The 25,110-nt window shown below is 44.4% G+C and overlaps 1 protein-coding gene across 1 annotated transcript; it reads left to right on the forward strand.

Moving 5' to 3' along the window:
• The first annotated feature begins 31 nt into the window (after positions 1-31).
• On the forward strand, positions 32-23,791 carry THAP6 (THAP domain containing 6). Its single transcript, XM_038759740.1, has 5 exons — positions 32-62; positions 7,513-7,615; positions 16,133-16,340; positions 18,879-19,001; positions 23,570-23,791. Exons 2-5 carry the CDS (start codon positions 7,536-7,538, stop codon positions 23,789-23,791), a joined length of 633 nt encoding a protein of 210 aa, XP_038615668.1. The 5' UTR covers positions 32-62; positions 7,513-7,535.
• The last annotated feature ends 1,319 nt before the right edge of the window (positions 23,792-25,110 follow it).

The following is a 25,110-nucleotide window of genomic DNA, read 5'->3' on the forward strand; positions in this document are numbered from 1 at the left end:
CGGGGCGGAAGTGGGGAGAGAAGGCGCCCCTGCTCCGGCTGCGTCCGCCCTCCTTCGCCTCGGTAATGTGTGGCGCCCCCCCCCACGCCGCGCGGCCCCCAGGGGCGGCGGGGGGCCGAGGCGACTGCGCCTGCGCGGGACGGGCGGGGGGGCGGGGGTGGGAGCGGGCGCGACTGCGCCTGCGCGGGGCCGCTTCGCCCCCAGCCGTGGACCACAACCTGTTTGCCTTGGGGTCGGGGTGGGGGCGGCTACTACAGTGATTACGGTACTTGCTAAGCGCTTACTTAAAAAAAAAAACTACCATCAGATCGGACACAGTCCCTATAATAATAATAATATTAATTAATAATAATAATAATGGCATTTGTTAAGCGCTTACGAAAAAACTGCTATCAGATCGGACACAGTCCCTATAATAAATAATAATAATAATAATGGCGTTTGTTAAGCACTTACTTAAAAAAAACTCTACCATCAGATCGGACACAGTCCCTATAATAATAATCATAATTAATAATGATAATAATGGCATTTGTTAAGCGCTTCCTAAAAAAAACTACCATCAGATCGGACACAGTCCCTATAATAATAATCATAATTATTATTAATAATAATAATAATAATGGCATTTGTTAAGCGCTTCCTAAAATAAATACCATCAGATCGGACACCGTCCCTATAATAATAATAATCATAATTATTAATAATAATAATAATGGCATTTGTTAAGCGCTTCCTAAAAAAAAAACTACCATCAGATCGGACACAGTCCCTATAATAATAATCATAATTAATAATAATAATAATAATAATGGCATTTGTTAAGCGCTTCCTAAAAAAAACTACCATCAGATCGGACACAGTCCCTCTTAACAATAATCATAATTAATAATAATAGTGTTATTATTAATTATTATTAATAATAATAATAATACTCATGGCATTTGTTAAGCGCTTCCTAAAATAACTACCATCAGATCGGACACAGTCCCTATAATAAATAATAATAATAATAATGGCATTTGTTAAGCGCTTCTTAAAAAAACTACCATCAGATCGGACACAGTCCCTATAATAATAATCATAATTAATAATAATAATAATAATAATAATGGCATTTGTTAAAAGCTTCCCAAAAAAACTACCATCAGATCGGACACAGTCCCTCTTAATAATAATTAATAATAATAATAATAATAATAATAATAATAATAGCATTTGTTACGCGCTTCCTAAAAAAACTACCATCAGATCGGACACAGTCCCTATAATAATAATCATAATTATTAATAATAATAATAATGGCATTTGTTAAGCGCCTCCTAAAAAAAAACTACCATCAGATCGGACACAGTCCCTATAATAATAATCATAATTAATAATATTAATAATAATGGCATTTGTTAAGCGCTTCCTAAAAAAAAACTACCATCAGATCGGACACAGTCCCTCTTAATAATAATCATAATTAATAATAATAATGATAATAATGGCATTTGTTAAGCGCTTCCTAAAAAAACTACCATCGGATCGGACACAGTCCCTATAATAATAATCATAATTATTATGAATAATAATAATGATGGCATTTGTTAAGCGCTTCCTAAAATAACTACCATCAGATCGGACACAGTCCCTATAATAAATAATAATGATAATGGCATTTGTTAAGCGCTTCTTAAAAAAAACTACCATCAGATCGGACACAGTCCCTATAATAATAATCATAATTAATAGTAATAATAATAATAATAATGGCATTTGTTAAAAGCTTCCCAAAAAAACTACCATCAGATCGGACACAGTCCCTCTTAATAATAATTAATAATAATAATAATAATAATAATAATAATAATAATAATAATAATAATAATAATAATAATAGCATTTGTTACGCGCTTCCTAAAAAAACTACCATCAGATCGGACACAGTCCCTATAATAATAATCATAATTATTAATAATAATAATAATGGCATTTGTTAAGCGCCTCCTAAAAAAAAAACTACCATCAGATCGGACACAGTCCCTATAATAATAATCATAATTAATAATATTAATAATAATGGCATTTGTTAAGCGCTTCCTAAAAAAAAACTACCATCAGATCGGACACAGTCCCTCTTAATAATAATCATAATTAATAATAATAATGATAATAATGGCATTTGTTAAGCGCTTCCTAAAAAAACTACCATCGGATCGGACACAGTCCCTATAATAATAATCATAATTATTATTAATAATAATAATGGCATTTGTTAAGCGCTTACTAAAAAACTACTATCAGATCGGACACAGTCCCTCTTAATAATAATTAATAATAATAATAATAATGGCATTTGTTAAGCGCTTACTAAAAAACTACCATCAGATCGGACACAGTCCCTCTTAATAATAATTAATAATAATAATAATAATGGCGTTTGTTAAGCGCTTCCTAAAAAAACTACCATCAGATCGGACACAGTCCCTCTTAACAATAATAATAATGATAATAATAATAATGATAATGATAATGGCATTTGTTAAGCGCTTCCAAAAAACTACCATCAGATCGGACACAGTCCCTATAATAATAATCATAATTAATAATAATAATGGCATTTGTTAAGCGCTTCCTTAAAAAAAACTACCATCAGATCGGACACAGTCCCTATAATAATAATCATAATTAATAATAATACTAATAATAATGATGGCATTTGTTAAGCGCTTCCTAAAATAAACTACCATCAGATCGGACACAGTCCCTATAATAATAATCATAATTAATAATAATGGCATTTGTTAAGCGCTTCCTAAAAAAAACTACCATCAGATCGGACACAGTCCCTCTTAATAATAATTAATAATAATAATAATGGCATTTGTTAAGCGCTTCCTAAAAAAAACTACCGTCAGATCGGACACAGTCCCTATAATAATAATCATAATTAATAATAATAATAATGGCATTTGTTAAGCGCTTCCTAAAAATAACTACCGTCAGATCGGACACAGTCCCTCTTAATAATAATTAATAATAATAATAATAATGGCATTTGTTAAGCGCTTCCTAAAAAAACTACCATCAGGTCGGACACGGTCCCTCTTAATAATAATTAATAATAATAATGATAATGGCGTTTGTTAAGCGCTTCCTAAAAAAACTACCATCAGATCGGACACAGTCCCTCTTAATAATAATTAATAATAGTAATAATAATGGTGTTTGTTAAGCGCTTCCTAAAAAGTCTACCATCAGATCGGACACAGTCCCTATAATAATAATCATAATTAATAATAATAATAATAATGATGGCATTTGTTAAGCGCTTCCAAAAAACTACCATCAGATCGGACACAGTCCCTATAATAATAATCATAATTAATAATAATAATAATGGCATTTGTTAAGCGCTTTCTAAAAAAACTACCATCAGATCGGACACAGTCCCTCTTAATAATAATCATAATTAATAATAATAATGATAATGGCATTTGTTAAGCGCTTCCTAAAAAAAACTACCATCAGATCGGACACAGTCCCTCTTAATAATAATCATAATTAATAATAATAATAATGATAATGGCATTTGTTAAGCACTTCCTAAAAAAAACTACCATCCGATCCGACACAGTCCCTATAATAATAATCATAATTAATAATAATAATAATGGCATTTGTTAAGCGCTTCCTAAAAAAATACCATCAGATCGGACACAGTCCCTATAATAATCATAATTAATAATAATAATAATAATAATAGCATTTGTTAAGCACTTAAAAAACTCTACCATCAGATCGGACACAGTCCCTATAATAATAATAATAATGATAATAATGGCATTTGTTAAGCGCTTACTAAAAAAAACTACCATCAGATAGGACACAGTCCCTATTGTAATAATAATAATAATAATAATATTACTGAAAAAAAACTCTACCATCAGATCGGACATAGTCCCAATAATAATAATCATGGCATTTGTTAAGCGCTTACTAAAAAAATAAAACTACCCTCAAATAGGACATAGTCCCTATAATAATAATAATATTACTAAAATCTCTACCATCAGATCGGACACAGTCCCTATGATAATAATAATAATAATAATAATAATAATAATAATAATAATAATAATAGCATTTGTTAAGCGCTTACTAAAAAAAGCTCTACCATCAGATCGGACACAGTCCCTATTATAATAATAATAATAAAAATAGCATTTGTTAAGCGCTTACTAAAAAAAACTCTACCATCAGATCGGACATAGTCCCAATAATAATAATAATAATAATGATAATAATAATAATAATAATAATAATAATGGCATTTGTTAAGCGCTTACTAAAAAAAGTCTACCATCAGATCAGACACAGTCCCTATAATAATAATAATATTACTAAAATAAAACTCTACCATCAGATTGAACGCAGTCCCTATAATGATAATAATAATAATAATAATAATAATAATAATAATAAATATTTGTTAAGCGCTTACTAAAAAGAACTCTACCATCAGATCAGACACAGTCTCTATAATGATAATAATAATAGCATTTGTTAAGCGCTTACTAAAAAACAGCTACCATCAGATTGGACACAGCACCAATAATAATAATAATAATAATAATAATAATAATAATGGCATTTAAGCATTTACTAAAAAAAACCTCTACCATCTGATTGGACACAGTCCCTATAATAATAATAATAATAATAATGATAATAATAATAATAATGGTATTTGTTAAGCGCTTACTACGTGCCAAGTACTGTTAATAATAATAATAATAATGGCATTTATTAAGCGCATACTATGTGCCAAGCACTGTTCTAAGCGCTGTGGAGGATACAAGGTGATCAGGTTGTCCCACAGGGGGCTCACAATCATAATCCCCATTTTACAGATGAGGGAATTGAGGCTCAGAGAATAATAATAATAATGATGGCATTTATTAAGCACTTACTATGGGCAAAGCACTGTTCTAAGCCCTGTGGAGGTTACAAGGTGATCAGGTTGTCCCACGGGGGGCTCACAGGCTTCATCCCCATTTTACAGACGAGGGAACTGAGGCTCAGAGAATGATAATAATAATAATGATGGCATTTATTAAGCGCTTACTATGTGCCAGGCACTGTTCTAAGCGCTGTGGAGGTCACAAGGTGATCAGGTTGTCCCACGGGGGGCTCCCAGTCTTCATCCCCATTTTATAGAGGAGGTAACTGTGTGACTTTGGGCAAGTCACCTCACTTCTCTGGGCCTCAGTTCCCTCATCTGGAAAATGGGGATGAAGACTGTGAGCCCCCCGTGGGACCACCTGATCACCTTGTGTCCTCCCCAGCGCTTAGAACAGTGCTTTGCACGTAGTAAGCACTTAACAAATGCCATCATTATTATAACCTTCTAGACTGTGAGCCCGCTGTTGGGTAGGGACCATCTCTATATGTTGCCAACTTGGACTTCCCAAGCGCTTAGTCCAGTGCTCTGCACACAGTAAGCGCTCAATAAATATGATTGAATGAATGAATGAATGCTTCGCACAGAGTAAGCGCTTAACAAATGCCATCATTATCGTTATTATTTATATTGTAAGGACAGTGCTCGGCGCCCAGTAAGCGGTGACTAGACAGTGAGCCCGTCGTTGGGTAGGGACCGTCTCTATGTGTTGCCGACTTGGACTTCCCAAGCGCTTAGTACAGTGCTCTGCACACAGTAAGCGCTCAATAAATACGATTGACTGAATGAATGAATGGACCCCATCGATCGATTGATTGATCCGGAAAGAAACACCCCTTTCTGCTTCAGAGGCCTGTAAAATAGAGAAGCAGCGGGGCTCAGTGGAAAGAGCCCGGGCTTTGGAGTCAGAGGTCATGGGTTCAAATCCCGACTCCGCCAATTGTCAGCTGGGTGACTTTGGGCAAGCCACTTCACTTCTCTGGTCCTCAGTTACCTCAACTGTAAAATGGGGATGTAGACTGTGAGCCCCCCCCCGTTGGACAACCTGATCACCTTGTAACCACCCCAGCGCTTAGAACGGTGCTTTGCACAGAGTAAGCGCTTAATAAATGCCATCATTATTATTATGATTATTCTCTGGGCCTCAGTTCCTTCATCTGGAAAATGGGGATGAAGACTGTGAGCCACCCGTGGGACAACCTGATCACCTTGTAACCTCCCCAACGCTTAGAACAGTGCTTTTCACAGAGTAAGCACTTAATAAATGCCATCATTATTATTATTATTATTCTCTGGGCCTCAGTTCCCTCATCTGTAAAATGGGGATGAAGACTGTGAGCCCCCCGTGGGACAACCTGATCACCTTGTAACCTCCCCAGCGCTTAGAATGGTGCTTTGCACAGAGTAAGTGCTTAATAAATGCCATCATTATTATTATTATTATTATTATTCTCTGGGCTTCAGTTCCCTCATCTGTAAAATGGGAATTATGATTGTGAGCCCCTCCGTGGGACAACCTGATCACCTTGTAACTTCCCCAGCGCGTAGAATGGTGATTTGCACATAGTAAGCGCTTAATAAATGCCATCATCATTATTATTATTATTATGCTCTGGGCCTCAGTTCCCTCATCTGTAAAATGGGGATTATGATGTGAGCACCTCGTGGGACAACCTGATCACCTTGTAACCTCCCCAGCGCTTAGAACAGTGCTTTGCACAGAGTAAGTGCTTAATAAATGCCATTATTATTATTATTATTCTCTGTGCCTCAGTTGCCTCATCTGTAAAATGGGGATGAAGACTGTGAGCCCCCCGTGGGACAACTTGATCGCCTTGTAACCTCCCTGGTGCTTAAAACGGTGCTTTGCACAGAGTAAGCGCTTAATAAATGCCATCATTATTATTATTATTATTCTCTGGGCCTCAGTTCCCTCATCTCTAAAATGGGGATGAAGACTGTGAGCCCCCCGTGGGACAACCTGATCGCCTTGTATCCTCCCCAGTGCTTAAAACGGTGCTTTGCACAGAGTAAGCGCTTAATAAATGCCATCATTATTATTATTATTCTCTGAGCCTCAGTTCCCTCATCTGTAAAATGAGGATGAAGACTGTGAGCCCCCCGTGGGACAACCTGATCGCCTTGTAACCTCCCCAGCGCTTAGAATGGTGCTTTGCACAGAGTAAGCGCTTAATAAATGCCATTATTATTATGATTATTCTCTGGGCCTCAGTTCCCTCATCTGTTAAATGGGGATTATGATTGTGAGCACCCCCGTGGGACAACCTCATCACCTTGTAACCTCCCCGGCGCTTAAAACGGTGCTTTGCACATAGTAAGCGCTTAATAAATGCCATTATTATTATTATTCTTCTCTGTGCCTCAGTTGCCTCATAAAATGGGGATTATGATTGTGAGCCTCCCGTGGGACAACCTTGTATCCTCCCCAGTGCTTAGAATGGTGCTTTGCACATAGTAAGCGCTTAATAGATGCCATCATGAGTATTATTATTATTATTATTATTATTATTAATCAGTTTTCTCCCCTCTGAATTTTCTGTCAGCTCTGTGATGCATCGCTAGAACCATGGTGAAATGTTGTTCCGCCATCGGATGCGCTTCCCGCTGCCTGCCCAACTCCAAGATAAAAGGATTGACGTTCCACGTGTAAGTTGTAGATGGAGCCGACCCCGGTGGCCCTCTCTCACTCATTCAGTCGTATTTATTGAGCGTTTACTGTGTGCAGAGCACTGGACTAAGCGCTTGGGAAGTCCAAGTTGGCAACATATAGAGACGGTCATTCATTCAGTCGTTATTTATTGAGCACTTACTGTGTGCAGAGCACTGGACTAAGAGCTTGGGAAGTCCAAGTTGGCAACATCTAGAGACGGTCATTCATTCAATCGTATTTATTGAGCGCTTACTGTGTGCAGAGCACTGGACTAAGCGCTTGGGAAGTACAAGTTGGCAACATCTAGAGACGGTCATTCATTCAATCATTATTTATTGAGCACTTACTGTGTACAGAGCACTGTACTAAGCGCTTGGGAAGGCCAAGTTGGCAACATCTAGAGATGGTCATTCATTCAATCGTTATTTATTGAGCGCTTACTGTGTGCAGAGCACTGGACTAAGCGCTTGGGAAGTCCAAGTTGGCAACATACTTGCCAGCGCCCCGTCCCTAACTTTTCCATCCAAACTCCATTTTGGAGCGCGGATCTTGGCCAGGATTTTCGCGCTTTGCTCCAGGAGCTTGTGAATCACCTTTGCCCTTGAATCAATCAATCAATCAATCAATCGTATTTATTGAGCACTTACTGTGTGCAGAGCACTGTACTAAGTGCTTGGGAAGGCCAAGTTGGCAACATCTAGAGACGGTCATTCATTCAATTGTATTTATTGAGAGCTTACTGTGTGCAGAGCACTGGACTAAGAGCTTGGGAAGTCCAAGTTGGCAACATCTAGAGACGGTCATTCATTCAATTGTATTTATTGAGCGCTTACTGTGTGCAGAGCACTGGACTAAGCGCTTGGGAAGTCCAAGTTGGCAACATATAGAGACGGTCATTCATTCAATCGTGTTTATTGAGCGCTTACTGTGTGCAGAGCACTGGACTAAGCGCTTGGGAAGTCCAAGTTGGCAACATATAGAGACGGTCATTCATTCAGTCGTTATTTATTGAGCGCTTACTGTGTGCAGAGCACTGGACTAAGAGCTTGGGAAGTCCAAGTTGGCAACATCTAGAGACGGTCATTCATTCAATTGTATTTATTGAGCGCTTACTGTGTGCAGAGCACTGGACTAAGCGCTTGGGAAGTCCAAGTTGGCAACATATAGAGACGGTCATTCATTCAATCGTGTTTATTGAGCGCTTACTGTGTACAGAGCACTGTACTAAGCGCTTGGGAAGGCCAAGTTGGCAACATCTAGAAACGGTCATTCATTCAATCGTATTTATTGAGCGCTTACTGTGTGCAGAGCACTCGACTAAGCGCTTGGGAAGTCCAAGTTGGCAACATCTAGAGATGGTCATTCATTCAATCGTATTTATTGAGCGCTTACTGTGTGCAGAGCACTGGACTAAGCGCTTGGGAAGTCCAAGTTGGCAACATATAGAGACGGTCATTCATTCAATCGTATTTATTGAGCGCTTACTGTGTTAAGAGCACTAGACTAAGCGCTTGGGAAGTCCAAGTTGGCAACAGACTTGCCAGCGCCCCGCCCCTAACTTTTCCATCCAAACTCCATTTCGGAGCGCGGATCTTGGCCAGGATTTTCGCGTTTTGCTCCGGGAGCTTGTGAATCACCTTTGCCCTTGAATCAATCAATCAATCAATCATCAATCGTATTTATTGAGCGCTTACTGTGTGCAGAGCACTGGACTAAGCGCTTGGGAAGTCCAAGTTGGCAACATATAGAGACGGTCATTCATTCAATCTTATTTATTGAGCGCTTACTGTGTTAAGAGCACTAGACTAAGCGCTTGGGAAGTCCAAGTTGGCAACAGACTTGCCAGCGCCCCGCCCCTAACTTTTCCATCCAAACTCCATTTCGGAGCGCGGATCTTGGCCAGGATTTTCGCGTTTTGCTCCGGGAGCTTGTGAATCACCTTTGCCCTTGAATCAATCAATCAATCAATCATCAATCGTATTTATAGAGCGCTTACTGTGTGCAGAGCACTGGACTAAGCGCTTGGAAAGTCCAAGTTGGCAACATCTAGAGGCGGTCATTCATTCAATCGTATTTATTGAGCGCTTACTGTGTTCAGAGCACTAGACTAAGCGCTTGGAAAGTCCAAGTTGGCAACAGACTTGCCAGCGCCCCGCCCCTAACTTTTCCATCCAAACTCCATTTTGGAGCGCGGATCTTGGCCAGGATTTTCGCGCTTTGCTCCGGGAGCTTGTGAATCACCTTTGCCCTTGAATCAATCAATCAATCAATCAATCGTATTTATTGAGCACTTACTGTGTGCAGAGCACTGTACTAAGTGCTTGGGAAGTCCAAGTTGGCAACATCTAGAGACGGTCATTCATTCAATTGTATTTATTGAGCGCTTACTGTGTGCAGAGCACTGGACTAAGCGCTTGGGAAGTCCAAGTTGGCAACATATAGAGACGGTCATTCATTCAATCGTGTTTATTGAGCGCTTACTGTGTACAGAGCACTGTACTAAGCGCTTGGGAAGGCCAAGTTGGCAACATCTAGAAACGGTCATTCATTCAATCGTATTTATTGAGCGCTTACTGTGTGCAGAGCACTGGACTAAGCGCTTGGGAAGGCCAAGTTGGCAACATCTAGAGACGGTCATTCATTCAATCGTATTTATTGAGCGCTTACTGTGTTCAGAGCACTGGACTAAGCGCTTGGGAAGTCCAAGTTGGCAACATACTTGCCAGCGCCCCGCCCCTAACTTTTCCATCCAAACTCCATTTCGGAGCGCGGATCTTGGCCAGGATTTTCGCGTTTTGCTCCGGGAGCTTGTGAATCACCTTTGCCCTTGAATCAATCAATCAATCAATCAATCGTATTTATTGAGCACTTACTGTGTGCAGAGCACTGTACTAAGTGCTTGGGAAGTCCAAGTTGGCAACATCTAGAGACGGTCATTCATTCAATTGTATTTATTGAGCGCTTACTGTGTGCAGAGCACTGGACTAAGCGCTTGGGAAGTACAAGTTGGCAACATATAGAGACGGTCATTCATTCAATCATGTTTATTGAGCGCTTACTGTGTACAGAGCACTGTACTAAGCGCTTGGGAAGGCCAAGTTGGCAACATCTAGAAACGGTCATTCATTCAATCGTATTTATTGAGCGCTTACTGTGTGCAGAGCACTGGACTAAGCGCTTGGGAAGGCCAAGTTGGCAACATCTAGAGACGGTCATTCATTCAATCGTATTTATTGAGCGCTTACTGTGTGCAGAGCACTGGACTAAGCGCTTGGGAAGTCCAAGTTGGCAACATCTAGAGATGGTCATTCATTCAATCGTTATTTATTGAGCGCTTACTGTGTGCAGAGCACTGGACTAAGCGCTTGGGAAGTCCAAGTTGGCAACATACTTGCCAGCGCCCCGTCCCTAACTTTTCCATCCAAACTCCATTTTGGAGCGCGGATCTTGGCCAGGATTTTCGCGCTTTGCTCCGGGAGCTTGTGAATCACCTTTGCCCTTGAATCAATCAATCAATCAATCAATCGTATTTATTGAGCACTTACTGTGTGCAGAGCACTGTACTAAGCGCTTGGGAAGGCCAAGTTGGCAACATCTAGAGACGGTCATTCATTCAGTCGTTATTTATTGAGCACTTACTGTGTACAGAGCACTGTACTAAGCGCTTGGGAAGGCCAAGTTGGCAACATCTAGAGACGGTCATTCATTCAATCGTTATTTATTGAGCGCTTACTGTGTGCAGAGCACTGGACTAAGCGCTTGGGAAGTCCAAGTTGGCAACATCTAGAGACGGTCATTCATTCAATCGTGTTTATTGAGCGCTTACTGTGTACAGAGCACTGTACTAAGCGCTTGGGAAGGCCAAGTTGGCAACATATAGAGACGGTCATTCATTCAATCGTTATTTATTGAGCATTTACTGTGTGCAGAGCACTGGACTAAGCGCTTGGGAAGTCCAAGTTGGCAACATCTAGAGACGGTCATTCATTCAGTCGTTATTTATTGAGTGCTTACTGTGTGCAGAGCACTGGACTAAGCGCTTGGGAAGTCCAAGTTGGCAACATACTTGCCAGTGCCCCGTCCTTAACTTTTCCATCCAAACTCCATTTTGGAGCGCGGATCTTGGCCAGGATTTTCGCGCTTTGCTCCGGGAGCTTGTGAATCACCTTTTGCCCTTGAATCAATCAATCAATCAATCAATCGTATTTATTGAGCACTTACTGTGTGCAGAGCACTGGACTAAGCGCTTGGGAAGTCCAAGTTGGCAGTTGGGGCTCACAGTCAATCAATCAATCAATCAATCATATTTATTGAGCGCTTACTGTGTGCAGAGCACTGGACTAAGCGCTTGGGAAGTCCAAGTTGGCAACATATAGAGACGGTCATTCATTCAATCGTATTTATTGAGTGCTTACTGTGTGCAGAGCACTGGACTAAGCGCTTGGGAAGTCCAAGTTGGCAACATACTTGCCAGCGCCCCGCCCCTAACTTTTCCATCCAAACTCCATTTCGGAGCGTGGATCTTGGCCAGGATTTTCACGTTTTGCTCCGGGAGATTGTGAATCATCTTTGCCCTTGAATCGATCAATCAATCAATCGTATTTATAGAGCGCTTACTGTGTGCAGAGCACTGTACTAAGCGCTTGGGAAGTACAAGCTGGCAACATATAGAGACAATCCCTACCCAACAGTGGGCTCACAGTCCTTGAAGCGGGAAGGGGACAAACCCACATTCACTCATTCATTCAATCAACCGTATTTATTGAGCGCTTACTGTGCGCAGAGCACTGTACTAAGCACTTGGGACTTGTACCTCCCAAGCGCTTAGTACAGTGCTCTACACACAGTAAGTGCTGAATAAATTAATAAAAATTAAATTATTACTCTATTTTACTTGTACATATTTACTATTCTATTTATTTTATTTTGCTAATATGTTTTGTTTTGCTGTCTGTCTCCCCCTTCTAGACTGTGAGCCCGCTGTACTTCCTAAGTGCTTATTACAGTGCTCTGCACACAGTAAGCGCTCAATAAATGTGATTGATTGATTGATTGATTGTTGGGTAGTGACCGTCTCTATATGTTGCCAACTTGTGCTTCCCAAGCACTTAGTACAGTGCTCTGCACACAGTAAGCGCTCAATAAATGCAATTGAATGAATAGGGACCACCTCTAGATGTTGCCAACTTGAACTTCCCAAGCGCTTAGTACAGTGCTCTGCACCCAGTAAGCGCTCAATAAATACGATTGAATGAAAGAATGAATGACCATAAGCTCTTCCTAAGCTGAAGGTCTCTGTGGGCAGGGAACGGGTTTTCCAACCCTGATATATTGTACTTTCCCAAGCGCTTAGTACAGTGCTCTGCACACAGTAAGCACTCAATAAGTACGATTGAATGAATGAATGAATGACTGGAAGCTCCTCCTAAAATGAAGGTCTCTGTGGGCAGGGAACGGGTTTTCCAGCCCTGATATATTGTACTCTCCCAAGCGCTTAGTACAGTGCTCTGCACACAGTAAGCGCTCAATGAGTACGATTGAATGAATGAATGAATGACTGGAAGCTCCTCCTAAAATGAAGGTCTTTGTGGGCAGGGAACGGGTTTTCCAGCCCTGATATATTGTACTCTCCCAAGCGCTTAGTACAGTGCTCTGCACACAGTAAGCGCTCAATAAGTACGATTGAATGAATGAATGAATGACTGGAAGCTCCTCCTAAAATGAAGGTCTTTGTGGGCAGGGAACGGGTTTTCCAGCCCTGATGTATTGTACTCTCCCAAGCGCTTAGTACAGTGCTCTGCACACAGTAAGCGCTCAATAAATACGATTGAATGAATGAAAGTCCAAGTCGGCAACATCTAGAGACGGTCCCTACCCAACGACGGGCTCACAGTCTGGAAGGGGGAGACGGACAGCAAAACAAAACACGTAGACGGGGGTCAAAATCGTCAGAACAAATAGAATTATAGCTCTATTCATTCATTCAGTCGTATTTATTGAGCGCTTACTGTGTGCAGAGCACTGGACTAAGCGCTTGGGAAGTCCAAGTTGGAGAGACGGTCCCTACTGTGGGCTCACAGTCTATGCGCATCGTTAACGTTCTTGGGAGCGTGTCCGCAACTCTGTTCATTCATTCATTCAATCAATCAGTCAATCGTATTTATTGAGCGCGTACTGTGTGCAGAGCACTGTACTAAGCGCTTGGGAAGTACAAGTTGGCAACATATAGAGACAGTCCCTACCCAACAACGGGCTCACAGTCTATGCGCATCGTTCACATTCTTGGGAGCGTGTCCACCAACTCTGTTGTCGCGTACTCTCCCACACGCTTAGTACGTACTTGATAAATCGAACTCTGTTGTCATGTGCTGTCCCACGCGCTTAGTACACACTTGATAAATAACAATAATAATAATGGCATTTATTAAGCGCTTACTATGTGCAAAGCACTGTTCTAAGCGCTGGGGAGGTTACAAGGTGATCAGGTTGTCCCACGGGGGCCTCACAGTCTTCATCCCCATTTTACAGATGAGGGAACTGAGGGATAGAGAAGTGAAGTGACTTGCCCAAAGTCACCCAGCTGACAAGTGGCGGAGCCGGGATTTGAACCCATGACCTCTGACTCCAAAGCCCAGGCTCTTTCCACTGAGCCACGCTGCTGTTTGCCCTCTGGCTTTTGGAGAGATGCCCGCTTGGGGCTGCAGGGCGGATGCCACCCTCCTTCTGCCCCCCGGGGCAGTGAGCTTTAAGTAAAAATAAAAAAACAGGACAGAGAAAGGGGACAGGATGAAAATGGTATTTAAGCGCTTACTATTCATCCGTTCATTCAATCGACTATTTATTGAGCCCTTCTAGAGAAGCAGCGTGGCTCAGTGGAAAGAGCCCGGGCTTGGGGGTCGGAGGTCATGGGTTCAAATCCCAGCTCTGCCAATTGCCGGCTGTGTGACTTTGGGCGAGTCACTTCACTTCTCTGGGCCTCAGTGACCTCATCTGTCAAATGGGGATGAAGACTGTGGACCCCACGTGGGACAACCTGATTACCTTGTATCTACCCCAGCGCTTAGAACAGTGCTTTGCACATAGTAAGCGCTTAATAAATGCCATCATTATTATTATTATCATTATTATTACTATTCTCCCCCTTTTAGACTGTGAGCCCACTGTTGGGTAGGGACTGTCTCTATGTGATGCCAATTTGTACTTCCCAAGCGCTTAGTACAGTGCTCTGCACATAGTAAGCGCTCAATAAATACGATTGATTGATTGATTGATTGATTGATTACTGTGTGCAAAGCACTTGTGCCAAGCATTGTTCTAAGCGCTAGGGTTCCCCCCGCCTAACCTCCTTCCCCTCTCCACAGCACCTGTATATATGTTTGTACGTATTTATTACTCTATTTATTTTACTTGTACATATTTCTTCTATTTATTTTATTTTGTTAATATGTTTGGTTTTGTGGTCTGTCTCCCCCTTCTAGACTGTGAGCCCGCTGTTGGGTAGGGACCGTCTCTAGATGTTGCCAACTTGGACTTCCCAAGCGCTTAGTACAGTGCTCTGCACACAGTAAGTGCTCGATAAATACGATTGAATGAATGAATGAATATAAGATCAATTAACCAATGGTACTATGAGTACCGTAGAGAAGCAGCGTGGCTCAGTGGAAAGAGCCCAGGCTTGGGAGTCAGAGGTCGTGGGTTCAAATCCTGGCTCTGCCACCTGTCAGCTGGGTGACTTTGGGCAAGTCACTTCACGTCTCTAGGCCTCAGTTCCCTCATCTGGAAAATAGGGATTAAAGACTGTAAGCCCCCCGTGGGACAACTTGATCACCTTGTATCCCCCCAGGGCTTAGAACAGTGCTTGGCACATAGTAAGCACTTACCAAATACCATTATTATTTTGTTTTGTTGTCTGTCTCCCCCTTCTAGATTGTGAGCCCATTGTTGGGTAGGGACCGTCTCTATATGTTGCCAATTTGTACTTGTACTTTATTTTGTTAATATGTTTTGTTTTGTTGTCTGTCTCCCCTGTCTAGACTGTGAGCCCATTGTTGGGTAGGGACTGTCTCTATATGTTGCCAATTTGTACTTGTACTTTATTTTATTTTGTTAATCTGTTTTGTTTTGTTGTCTGTCTCCCCCTTCTAGTCTGTGAGCCCGTTGTTGGGTAGGGACCGTCTCTACATGTTGCCAACTTGTACTTAATTTTATTTTGTTAATATGTTTTGTTTTGTGGTCTGTCTCCCCCTTCTAGACTGTGAGCCCGTTGTTGGGTAGGGACTGTCTCTAGATGTTGCCAACTTGGACTTTATTTTATTAATATGTTTTGTTTTGTAGTCTTTCTCCCCCTTCTAGACTGTGAGCCCACTGTTGGGTTGGGACCGTCTCTATCTGTTGCTTCTCAAGCTTCTCAAGCGCTGAGTCCAGTGCTCTGCACACAGTAAGCGCTCAATAAATACGGTTGAATGAATGAATGAATGAATAAATGAATTTATCCTTCCCCTTGACTCTTCCAGATTCCCCACCAACGAGAAAGCCAAGAGAAAGTGGCTGTTAGCCATGAAGCGTCTGGACGTGAACGCGGCCGGCATCTGGGAGCCCAAGAAGGGAGACGTGTTGTGTTCGAGGCACTTCAAGAAGAGCGATTTTGACCGGAGCGCTCCCAACATCAAACTCAAACCCGGGGTGGTCCCGTCCATCTTTGATTTCCCGCCTCACTTACAGGTTGGTCCCCGTTCCCACTCCGGCCCGGCGCGGAGTCATCCGACTCCCCGACAGGGAAAGGGGCAGGTGGGCGAAGAAAGGAAAGAAACCATCAGGCAGCCGAAACACGGACTCCCCCGTCGTCATTCATTCATTCAGTCGTATTTATTGAGCGCTTACTGTGTGCAGAGCACTGGACTAAGCGCTTGGGAAGTACAAGTCGGCGACATATAGAGACGGGCCCTACCCAATAACGGGCTCACAGTCTAGAAGGGGGAGACAGACAACAAAACACATTCATTCATTCAATCGTATTTATTGAGCGCTTACTGTGTGCAGAGCACTGGACTAAGCGCTTGGGAAGTCCAAGTCGGCAACATATAGAGACGGTCCCTACCCAATAACGGGCTCACAGTTCTAGAAGGGGGAGACAGACACCAAAACACAGGTAGACAGGTGATCATTTTCTGTTAGCAAGTTGTCCTCGTTCGTTCATTCAGTCGTATTTATTGAGTGCTTACTGTGTGCAGAGCACTGGACTAAGCGCTTGGGAAGTACAAGTCGGCAACATATTTATTCATTCATTCAATCTTGTTTATTGAGCGCTTACTGGGTGCAGAGCACTGGACTAAGCACTTGGGAAGTTCAAGTCGGCAACATATAGAGACGGTTCCTACCCAACAGTGGGCTCACAGTCTAGAAGGGGGAGACAGACAACATTCATTCATTCAATCGTATATATTGAGCGCGGACTGTGTGCAGAGCACTGAACTAAGCGCTTGGGAAGTCCAAGTTGGCAACATATAGAGACGGTCCCTACCCAACAGTGGGCTCACAGTCTAGAAGGGGGAGACAAACAACAAAACACGTGTAGACAGGTGATCATTTTCTGTTAGCGAGTTGTCCTCGTTCGTTCTTTGTCGTATTTATTGAGCGCTTACTGTGTGCAGAGCACTGGACTAAGCACTTGGGAAGTCCAAGTCGGCAACATATAGAGACAGTCCCTACCCAATAACGGGCTCACAGTCTAGAAGGGGGAGACACACAACATTCATTCATTCATTCATTCGATCAATCAATCAATCGATCGTATTTATTAAGCGCTTACTGTGTGCAGAGCACTGTACTAAGCGCTTGGGAAGTACAAGTTGGCAGCATATAGAGACAGTCCCTACCCAACAGTGGGCTCACGATCGTATTTATTGAGCACTTCCTGTGTGCAGAGCACTGGACTAAGCGCTTGGGAAGTCCAAGTCAGCAACATATAGAGACGGTCCCTACCCAATAACGGGCTCACAGTCTAGGAGGGGGAGACAGACAACAAAACACAGGTAGACAGGTGATCATTTTCTGTCAGCGAGTTGTCCTCGTTCGTTCATTCAGTCGTATTTATTGAGCACTTACTGTGTGCAGAGCACTGTGGTGACCCGGGAGACTCGAGAAAGCGTAGGCGAGAAAGGCCCGTCAGCCTGGATTACCGACCAGCTCGGGGGGGCAGGACGAGGGGTGAGAATCAGTCAATCATCAATCAATCAGTTGTATTTATTGAGCGCTTACTGTGTGCAGAGCACTGGACTAAGCGCTTGGGAAGTACAGGTTGGCAACATATAGAGACGGTCCCTACCCAACAGCGGGAGAAGTGAGCCGTCGGTCAGCCGGGGGTGGACGTAACCGCTCGGGACGTTGGTTGTGCCATTACATTGCCAAGATCCGCCCTTTCCTCTCCATCCAAACCGCTACCCTGCTCATTCAAGCTCTCATCCTATCCCGTCTGGACTACTGCACCAGCCTCCTCTCTGATCTCCCATCCTCGTGTCTCTCCCCACTTCAATCCATACTTCATGCTGCTGCCCAGATTATTTTTGTCCAGAAACGCTCTGGGCATATTACTCCCCTCCTCAAAAATCTCCAGTGGCTTCCAATCAACCTATGCATCAGGCAGAAACTCCTCCCCCTGGGCTTCCAGGCTGTCCATCCATCCCCTGGCCCCCTCCTACCTCCCCTCCCTTCTCTCCTTCTCCAGCCCAGCCCGCACCCTCCGCTCCTCTGCCGCTAATCTTCTCACCGTTAGGCCTCGTTCTCGCCCGTCCCGCCGTCGACCCCCGGCCCACGTCCTCCCCCGGGCCCGGAATGCCCTCCCTCCCAACATCCATCAAGCTCTCTTTCTCCCTTCAAAGCCCTCTGAGAGCTCACCTCCTCCAGGAGGCCTTCCCACACTGAGCCCCTTCCTTCCTCTCCCCCTCGTCCCCCTCTCCATCTCCTCATCTTGCCTCCTTCCCTTCCCCACAGCACCTGTATATATGTATATATGTTTGTACAGATTTATTACTCTATTTATTTATTTATTTTACTTGTACATATCTATTCTATTTATTTTATTTTGTTGGTATGTTTGGTTTTGTTCTCTGTCTCCCCCTTTTAGACTGTGAGCCCACTGTTGGGTAGGGACCGTCTCTAGATGTTGCCAGTTTGTACTTCCCAAGCGCTTAGTCCAGTGCTCTGCACACAGTAAGCGCTCAATAAATACAATTGATGATGATGATGATGATTGTGCGACAGGGGAGGCAAGAAAAGCTTCGCAAGCAGCAATTCCCCCTCGGAGCCCCTCCGCTGCCGGAGCCTCCGCGCCAGCCGGCCGCCGCTTCCTCCCGCCTCCGGGAATTCCAGTCACAGTTCGTCTTCGTAAGTACACTTGCGCCGTGAGTTCGGGCCCCACGTTTTGGGGAAGTCAGCCTGGCCTAGTGATGATGATGGCATTTATTAAGCGCTTACTATGTGCAAAGCACTGTTCTAAGCGCTGGGGAGGTTACAAGGTAATCAGTTTGTCCCACGGGGGGCTCACAGTCTTCATCCCCATTTTCCAGATGAGGGAACTGAGGCCCGGAGAAGTGAAGTGACTCGCCCAAAGTCACCCAGCTGACAAGTGGCGGAGCCGGGATTCGAACCCATGACCTCTGACTCCAAAGCCCGGGCTCTTTTCCATTTGAGCCACGCTGCCTAGTGGCTAGAGCACGGGCTTGGGGGTCAGAGGCCACGGGTTCGCATCAAATCTAATCAATCTAATCTTGTCAGCTGTGTGACTCTGGGCAGACTTGCCAACTTGGACTTCCCAAGCGCTTAGTCCAGTGCTCTGCACACAGTAAGCGCTCAATAAATACAATTGAATGAATCAGTGAATGAAAAGTCACTTGATTGTGCCTCAGTGACCTCATCTGGAAAATGGGGGTGAAGACTGGGAGCCCCACGTGGGACAACCTGATCACCTTGTATCCCCCCCAGCGCTTAGAACAGTGCTTGGCACATAGTAAGCGCTTAACAAATGCCATCATTATTAGAGCCTGGGCCTACATGTCAGAAGGACCTGGGTTCTAATCTAATTTTATTAATCTAATCTAATCTAATCTTGTCAGCTGTGTGACTTTGGGCAAGTCACTTGACTTCTCTGTGCCTCAGTGACCTCATCTGTAAAATGGGGATAAAAACTGTGAGCCCCCCGTGGGACAACCTGATTACCTTGTATCCCCCCCCAGCGCTTAGAACAGTGCTTGGTACATAGTAAGCGCTTAACAAATGCCATCATCATCATCATTATTATTATTATTATTAGAGCCCAGGCCTAGACGTCAGAAGGACCTGGGTTCTAATCTAATTTAGTCTAATCTAATCTTGTCAACTGCGTGACTTTGGGCAAGTCAACTTCTCTGTGCCTCAGTGACCTCATCTGGAAAATGGGGATAAGGACTGTGAGCCCCACGTGGGACAACCTGATTACCTTGTATCTTCCCCAGCGCTTAAAACAGTGCTTGGTACATAGTAAGTGCTTAACAAATGCCATCATCATCATTATTATTATTATTATTATTATTAGAGCCCAGGCCTAGACGTCAGAAGGACCTGGGTTCTAATCTAATTAATCTAATCTAATCTAATCTTGTCAGCTGTGTGACTTTGGGCAAGTCGACTTCTCTGTGCCTCAGTGACCTCATCTGGAAAATGGGGATAAAGACTGTGAGCCCCAAGTGGGACAACCTGATCACTTTGTATCCCCCCTCAGCGCTTAGAACAGTGCCTGGCACATAGTAAGCACTTAACAAATGCCATCATTATTATTATTATTATTAGAGCCCGGGCCTAGACGTCAGAAGGACCTGGGTTCTAATCCCGGCTCTGCCACTTCATTCATTCATTCAATCTCATTTATTGAGCGCTTACTGTGTGCAGAGCACTGTACTAAGCGCTTGGAAATACTGTGTGTAGAACAGTATACTAAGCTTCTCTGGCCTCTCCGCTTGATAGGGTCAGAGAATATATATATATATATATATTTTTTTTTTTTAACCTGCACTGCTGAAGAGTTAAAATCCAAATATGTAGTAGGTTCTGTTGTTGACTTAAAAATAATAGTAAAAATGCTGTGTGAGCTTGGGCATGTCATTTCACTTCTCTGTGCCTCAATGTCCTCATCCGTAAGATGGGAATAAAGACTGTGAGCGCTATGTGGGACAGGGCCTGTGTTCAACCCGGTTGACTTGCATCCACTCCAGCGCTTAGTACAGTGCTTGGCACATAGTAAGCGCTTACCAAATGCTATTATTATTATTATTATTATCAAAGCATAGTAAGCGCTTAACAAATGCCATTATTATTATTATTCTGACTCCCAGGCCTGGGGTCTATTCATTCATTCATTCAATCGTATTTATTGAGCACCTACTGTGTGCAGAGCACTGTACTAAGCGCTTGGGAAGTCCAAGTTGGCAACATCTAGAGACGGTCCCTACCCAACAGCGGGCTCACAGCCTAGAAGGGGGAGACAGACAACAGAACAAAACATATTAACAAAATAAAATCAATAGAATAGTAAATATGTACAAGTAAAATAAATAAAGTAATAAATCTGTACAAACATATATACAGGTGCTCTGGGGAGGGGAAAGAGGTAGGGCGGGGGAGATGGGGAGGAGGAGAGGAAAAAGGGGGCTCAGTCTGGGAAGGCCTCCTGGAGGAGGTGAGCTCTCAGTAATCATCAATTGTATTTACTGAGCGCTTACTATGTGCAGAGCACTGTACTAATAATTGTACAGTAATAATACAGTAATGTACAGTGATAATAATGTTGGTATTTGTTACACACTTGTTATGTGCAAAGCACTGTTCTAAGCGCTTGGGAGATACACAGTAATCAGGTTGTCTCACGTGGGGCTCACAGTCTTCATCCCCATTTTCCAGATGAGGGAACTGAGGCCCAGAGAAGTGAAGTGACTTGCCCAAGGTCACACAGCTGACAAGTGGCGGAGCGGGGATTTGAACCCATGACCTCTGACTCCCAAGCCCGGGCTCTTTCCACTGAGCCAAGTAGGGCTCTATTCATTCAGTCGTATTTATTGAGCGCTTACTGTGTGCAGAGCACTGGACTAAGCACTTGGGAAGTCCAAGTTGGCAACTTCTAGAGACGGTCCCTACCCAACAGTGGGCTCAGAGTCTAGAAGGGGGAGACAGACCACGAAACAAAACATATTAACAAAATAAAATAAATAGCATAGTAAATATGTACAAGTAAAATAAATCGAGTAATAAATCTGTCCAAACATCTATCCAGGTGCTGTGGGGAGGGGAAAGAGGTAGGGCAGGGGGGATGGGGAGGAGGAGAGGAAAAAGGGGGCTCAGTCTGGGAAAGCCTCCTGGAGGAGGGGAGCTCTCAGTGGGGCTCTGTTCATTCAATCATATTTATTGAGCGCTTACTGTGTGCAGAGCACTGTACTAAGTGCTTGGGAAATCCAAGTCGGCAACAAATAGAGACGGTCCCTACCCATCAGCGGGCTCACAGTCTAGAAGGGGGAGACAGACAACAAAACAAAACATATTAACAAAACAAAATAAATAGAATAGTAAGTATGTACAAGTAAAATAGAGTAATAAATCTGTCCAAACATATAATAATAATGATAATAATAATGATGGCATTTGTTAAGCGCTTACTATGTGCAGAGCACTGTTCTAAGCGCTGGATACAAGGTGATCAAGTTGTCCCACATGGGGCTCACAGTCTCAATCCCCATTTTACAGATGAGGGAACTGAGGCTCAGAGAAGTTAAGTGACTTGCCCAAGGTCACACAGCAGACATGGGGGAGAGGAGAAAGGGGGCTCAGTATGGGAAGGCCTCCTGGAGGAGGTGAGCTCTCAGGAGGGCTCTATTCATTCAATCGTATTTATTGAGCGCTTACTGTGTGCAGAGCACTGGACTAAGCGCTTGGGAAGTACAAGTCGGCAACATCTAGGGATGGTCCTTACCCAACAGCGGGCTCACAGTCTAGAAGGGGGAGACAGACGACAAAACAAAACATATTAACGAAATAAAATAAATAGAATAGTAAATATGTACAAGTAAAATAAGTAGAGTAATAAATCTGTACAAACATATATACAGGTGCTGTGGGGAGGGGGAGAGGAAAAAGGGGGCTCAGTCTGGGAAGGCCTCCTGGAGGAGGTGAGCTCTCAGTAGGGCTCTATTCAATCGTATTTATTGAGCGCTTACTGTGCGCAGAGCACTGTACTAAGCGCTTGGGAAGTCCAAGTCGGCAACATATAGAGATGGTCCCTACCCAACAGTGGGCTCACAGTCTAGAAGGGGGAAACAGACGACAAAACAAAACATATTAACGAAATAAAATAAATGCAATAAATATGTACAAGTAAAATAAATAAATAAATAGCCGCTTCTCAAGGCCTACTGCTAGAATTAGGGTTCCTGGGTGGGGGGGCGATCGACGTCCCCGCCTGGCCCCGTCCACCCCGGGCGGGGAGCGAGTCGCCCAACGTGCCGTCCGTCCCAGTCCCGACAGCCGTCCATGCCACTCTCAATCAATCAATCAATCAATCGTATTTATTGAGCGCTTACTGTGTGCAGAGCACTGTGCTAAGTGCTTGGGAAGTACAAGTTGGCAACATATAAAGACAGTCCCTACCCAACAGTGGGCTCACAGTCTAAAAGGACTCCTTTCAGGAGCACACCACTCTCATCATCATCAATCGTATTTATTGAGCGCTTACTATGTGCAGAGCACTGTACTAAGCGCTTGGGAAGTACAAATTGGCAACATATAGAGACAGTCCCTACCCAACAGTGGGCTGATAGTCTAAAAGGGGGAGACAGAGAACCAAACCAAACATACTAACAAAATAAAATAAATAGAATAGATAAGTACAAGTAAAATAAATAAATAAATAAATAAACAGAGTCTCCTTTCAGGAGCACAGCTACAGCGTGATGGCCAGCCCGAAGAAACTCAAGCGGCAGCTGGACCACATGGTCAGCGAGCTGGAGGAGGCCCTGGCCCGAGAACGCCGCTTCCGCGCCTCGCTGAGGACCACCGTCCAGGAACTCGAGGCCGGCCGCCTCATCAGTCCGCAGACGGCCCAGAGGCTGGGAGCCTTCTGCCGGGAAAGCCCGGCCCAGGACCGCGTCTCCTGAATCGCCTCCCGGGGAGACCCCCGGCCCCCCGGGGTGGTCGAGGCCGGTCCCCGGTGGAGGCCGCGGACGTCCCTCCTCGGGAGCGGACGATGCTGCGGTCCTCTCCGGAGGACTTTCCCAAGGTCGGTGGTTCTCGGATCCTCCCGGGCCGATGACCGGCTGGGCCGGAGCGAGGCGAGGCGAGCGTTGTTTTTGGAGAGGGTTCTCCCGGTGGAGACCTCCGAACCCGTCTGTGATGACTCCAAAAGAGACTTCCGTCTCTGGCCCTGAATCTGTCCGGGATGACTCCAAAAGAGACCTCCGTCTCCGGCCCTGAGTCTGTCCGGGATGACTCCAAAAGAGACCTCTGTCTCTGGCCCTGAACCCATCCGGGATGACTCCAAAAGAGACCTCGGTCTCCGGCCCTGAATCCGTCCGGAATGACTCCAAAAGAGACCTCCGTCTCCCGGCCTGAATCTGTCCAGGATGACTCCAAAAGAGACCTCCGTCTCCGGCCCTGAACCCGTCCGGGATGACTCCAAAAGAGACCTCCGTCTCCGGCCCTGAACCCGTCCGGGATGACTCCAAAAGAGACCTCCGTCTCCGGCCCTGAACCCGTCCGGGATGACTCCAAAAGAGACCTCCGTCTCCGGGCCTGAACCCGTCCGGGATGACTCCAAAAGAGACCTCCGTCTCCGGGCCTGAACCCGTCCGGGATGACTCCAAAAGAGACCTCCGTCTCCGGGCCTGAACCCGTCCGGGATGACTCCAAAAGAGACCTCCGTCTCCGGGCCTGAACCCGTCCGGGATGACTCCAAAAGAGACCTCCGTCTCCGGCCCTGAACCCGTCCGGGATGACTCCAAAAGAGACCTCCGTCTCCGGGCCTGAACCCGTCCGGGATGACTCCAAAAGAGACCTCCGTCTCCGGGCCTGAACCCGTCCGGGATGACTCCAAAAGAGACCTCCGTCTCTGGCCCTGAACCCGTCCGGGATGATTCCAAAAGAGACCTCCATCTCCGGCCCTGAATCCGTCCGGGATGACTCCAAAAGAGACCTCCGTCTCCGGCCCTGAACCCGTCCGGGATGACTCCAAAAGAGACCTCCGTCTCTGGCCCTGAACCCATCCGGGATGACTCCAAAAGATACCTCCGTCTCCGGCCCTGAACCCGTCTGGGATGACTCCAAAAGAGACGTCCGTCTCCGGCCCTGAATCCGTCCGGGATGACTCCAAAAGAGACCTCCGTCTCTGGCCCTGAACCCATCCGGGATGACTCCAAAAGAGACCTCCGTCTCTGGCCCTGAATCCATCCGGGATGACTCCAAAAGAGACCTCCGTCTC

The sequence above is a fragment of the Tachyglossus aculeatus genome, chromosome 17, assembly GCF_015852505.1.
Source record: "Tachyglossus aculeatus isolate mTacAcu1 chromosome 17, mTacAcu1.pri, whole genome shotgun sequence".
Taxonomy (NCBI): Eukaryota; Metazoa; Chordata; class Mammalia; order Monotremata; family Tachyglossidae; genus Tachyglossus; species Tachyglossus aculeatus.

Coding starts and splice junctions, on each gene's coding strand:
- THAP6 (XM_038759740.1), top strand. CDS start 7,536: ATGGTGAAATGTTGTTCCGCCATCGGATGCGCTTCCCGCTGCCTGCCC. Junction 7,616..16,132: donor AAAGGATTGACGTTCCACGT/GTAAGTTGTAGA, acceptor TGACTCTTCCAG/ATTCCCCACCAACGAGAAAG. Junction 19,002..23,569: donor TCCAGTCACAGTTCGTCTTC/GTAAGTACACTT, acceptor GTCTCCTTTCAG/GAGCACAGCTACAGCGTGAT.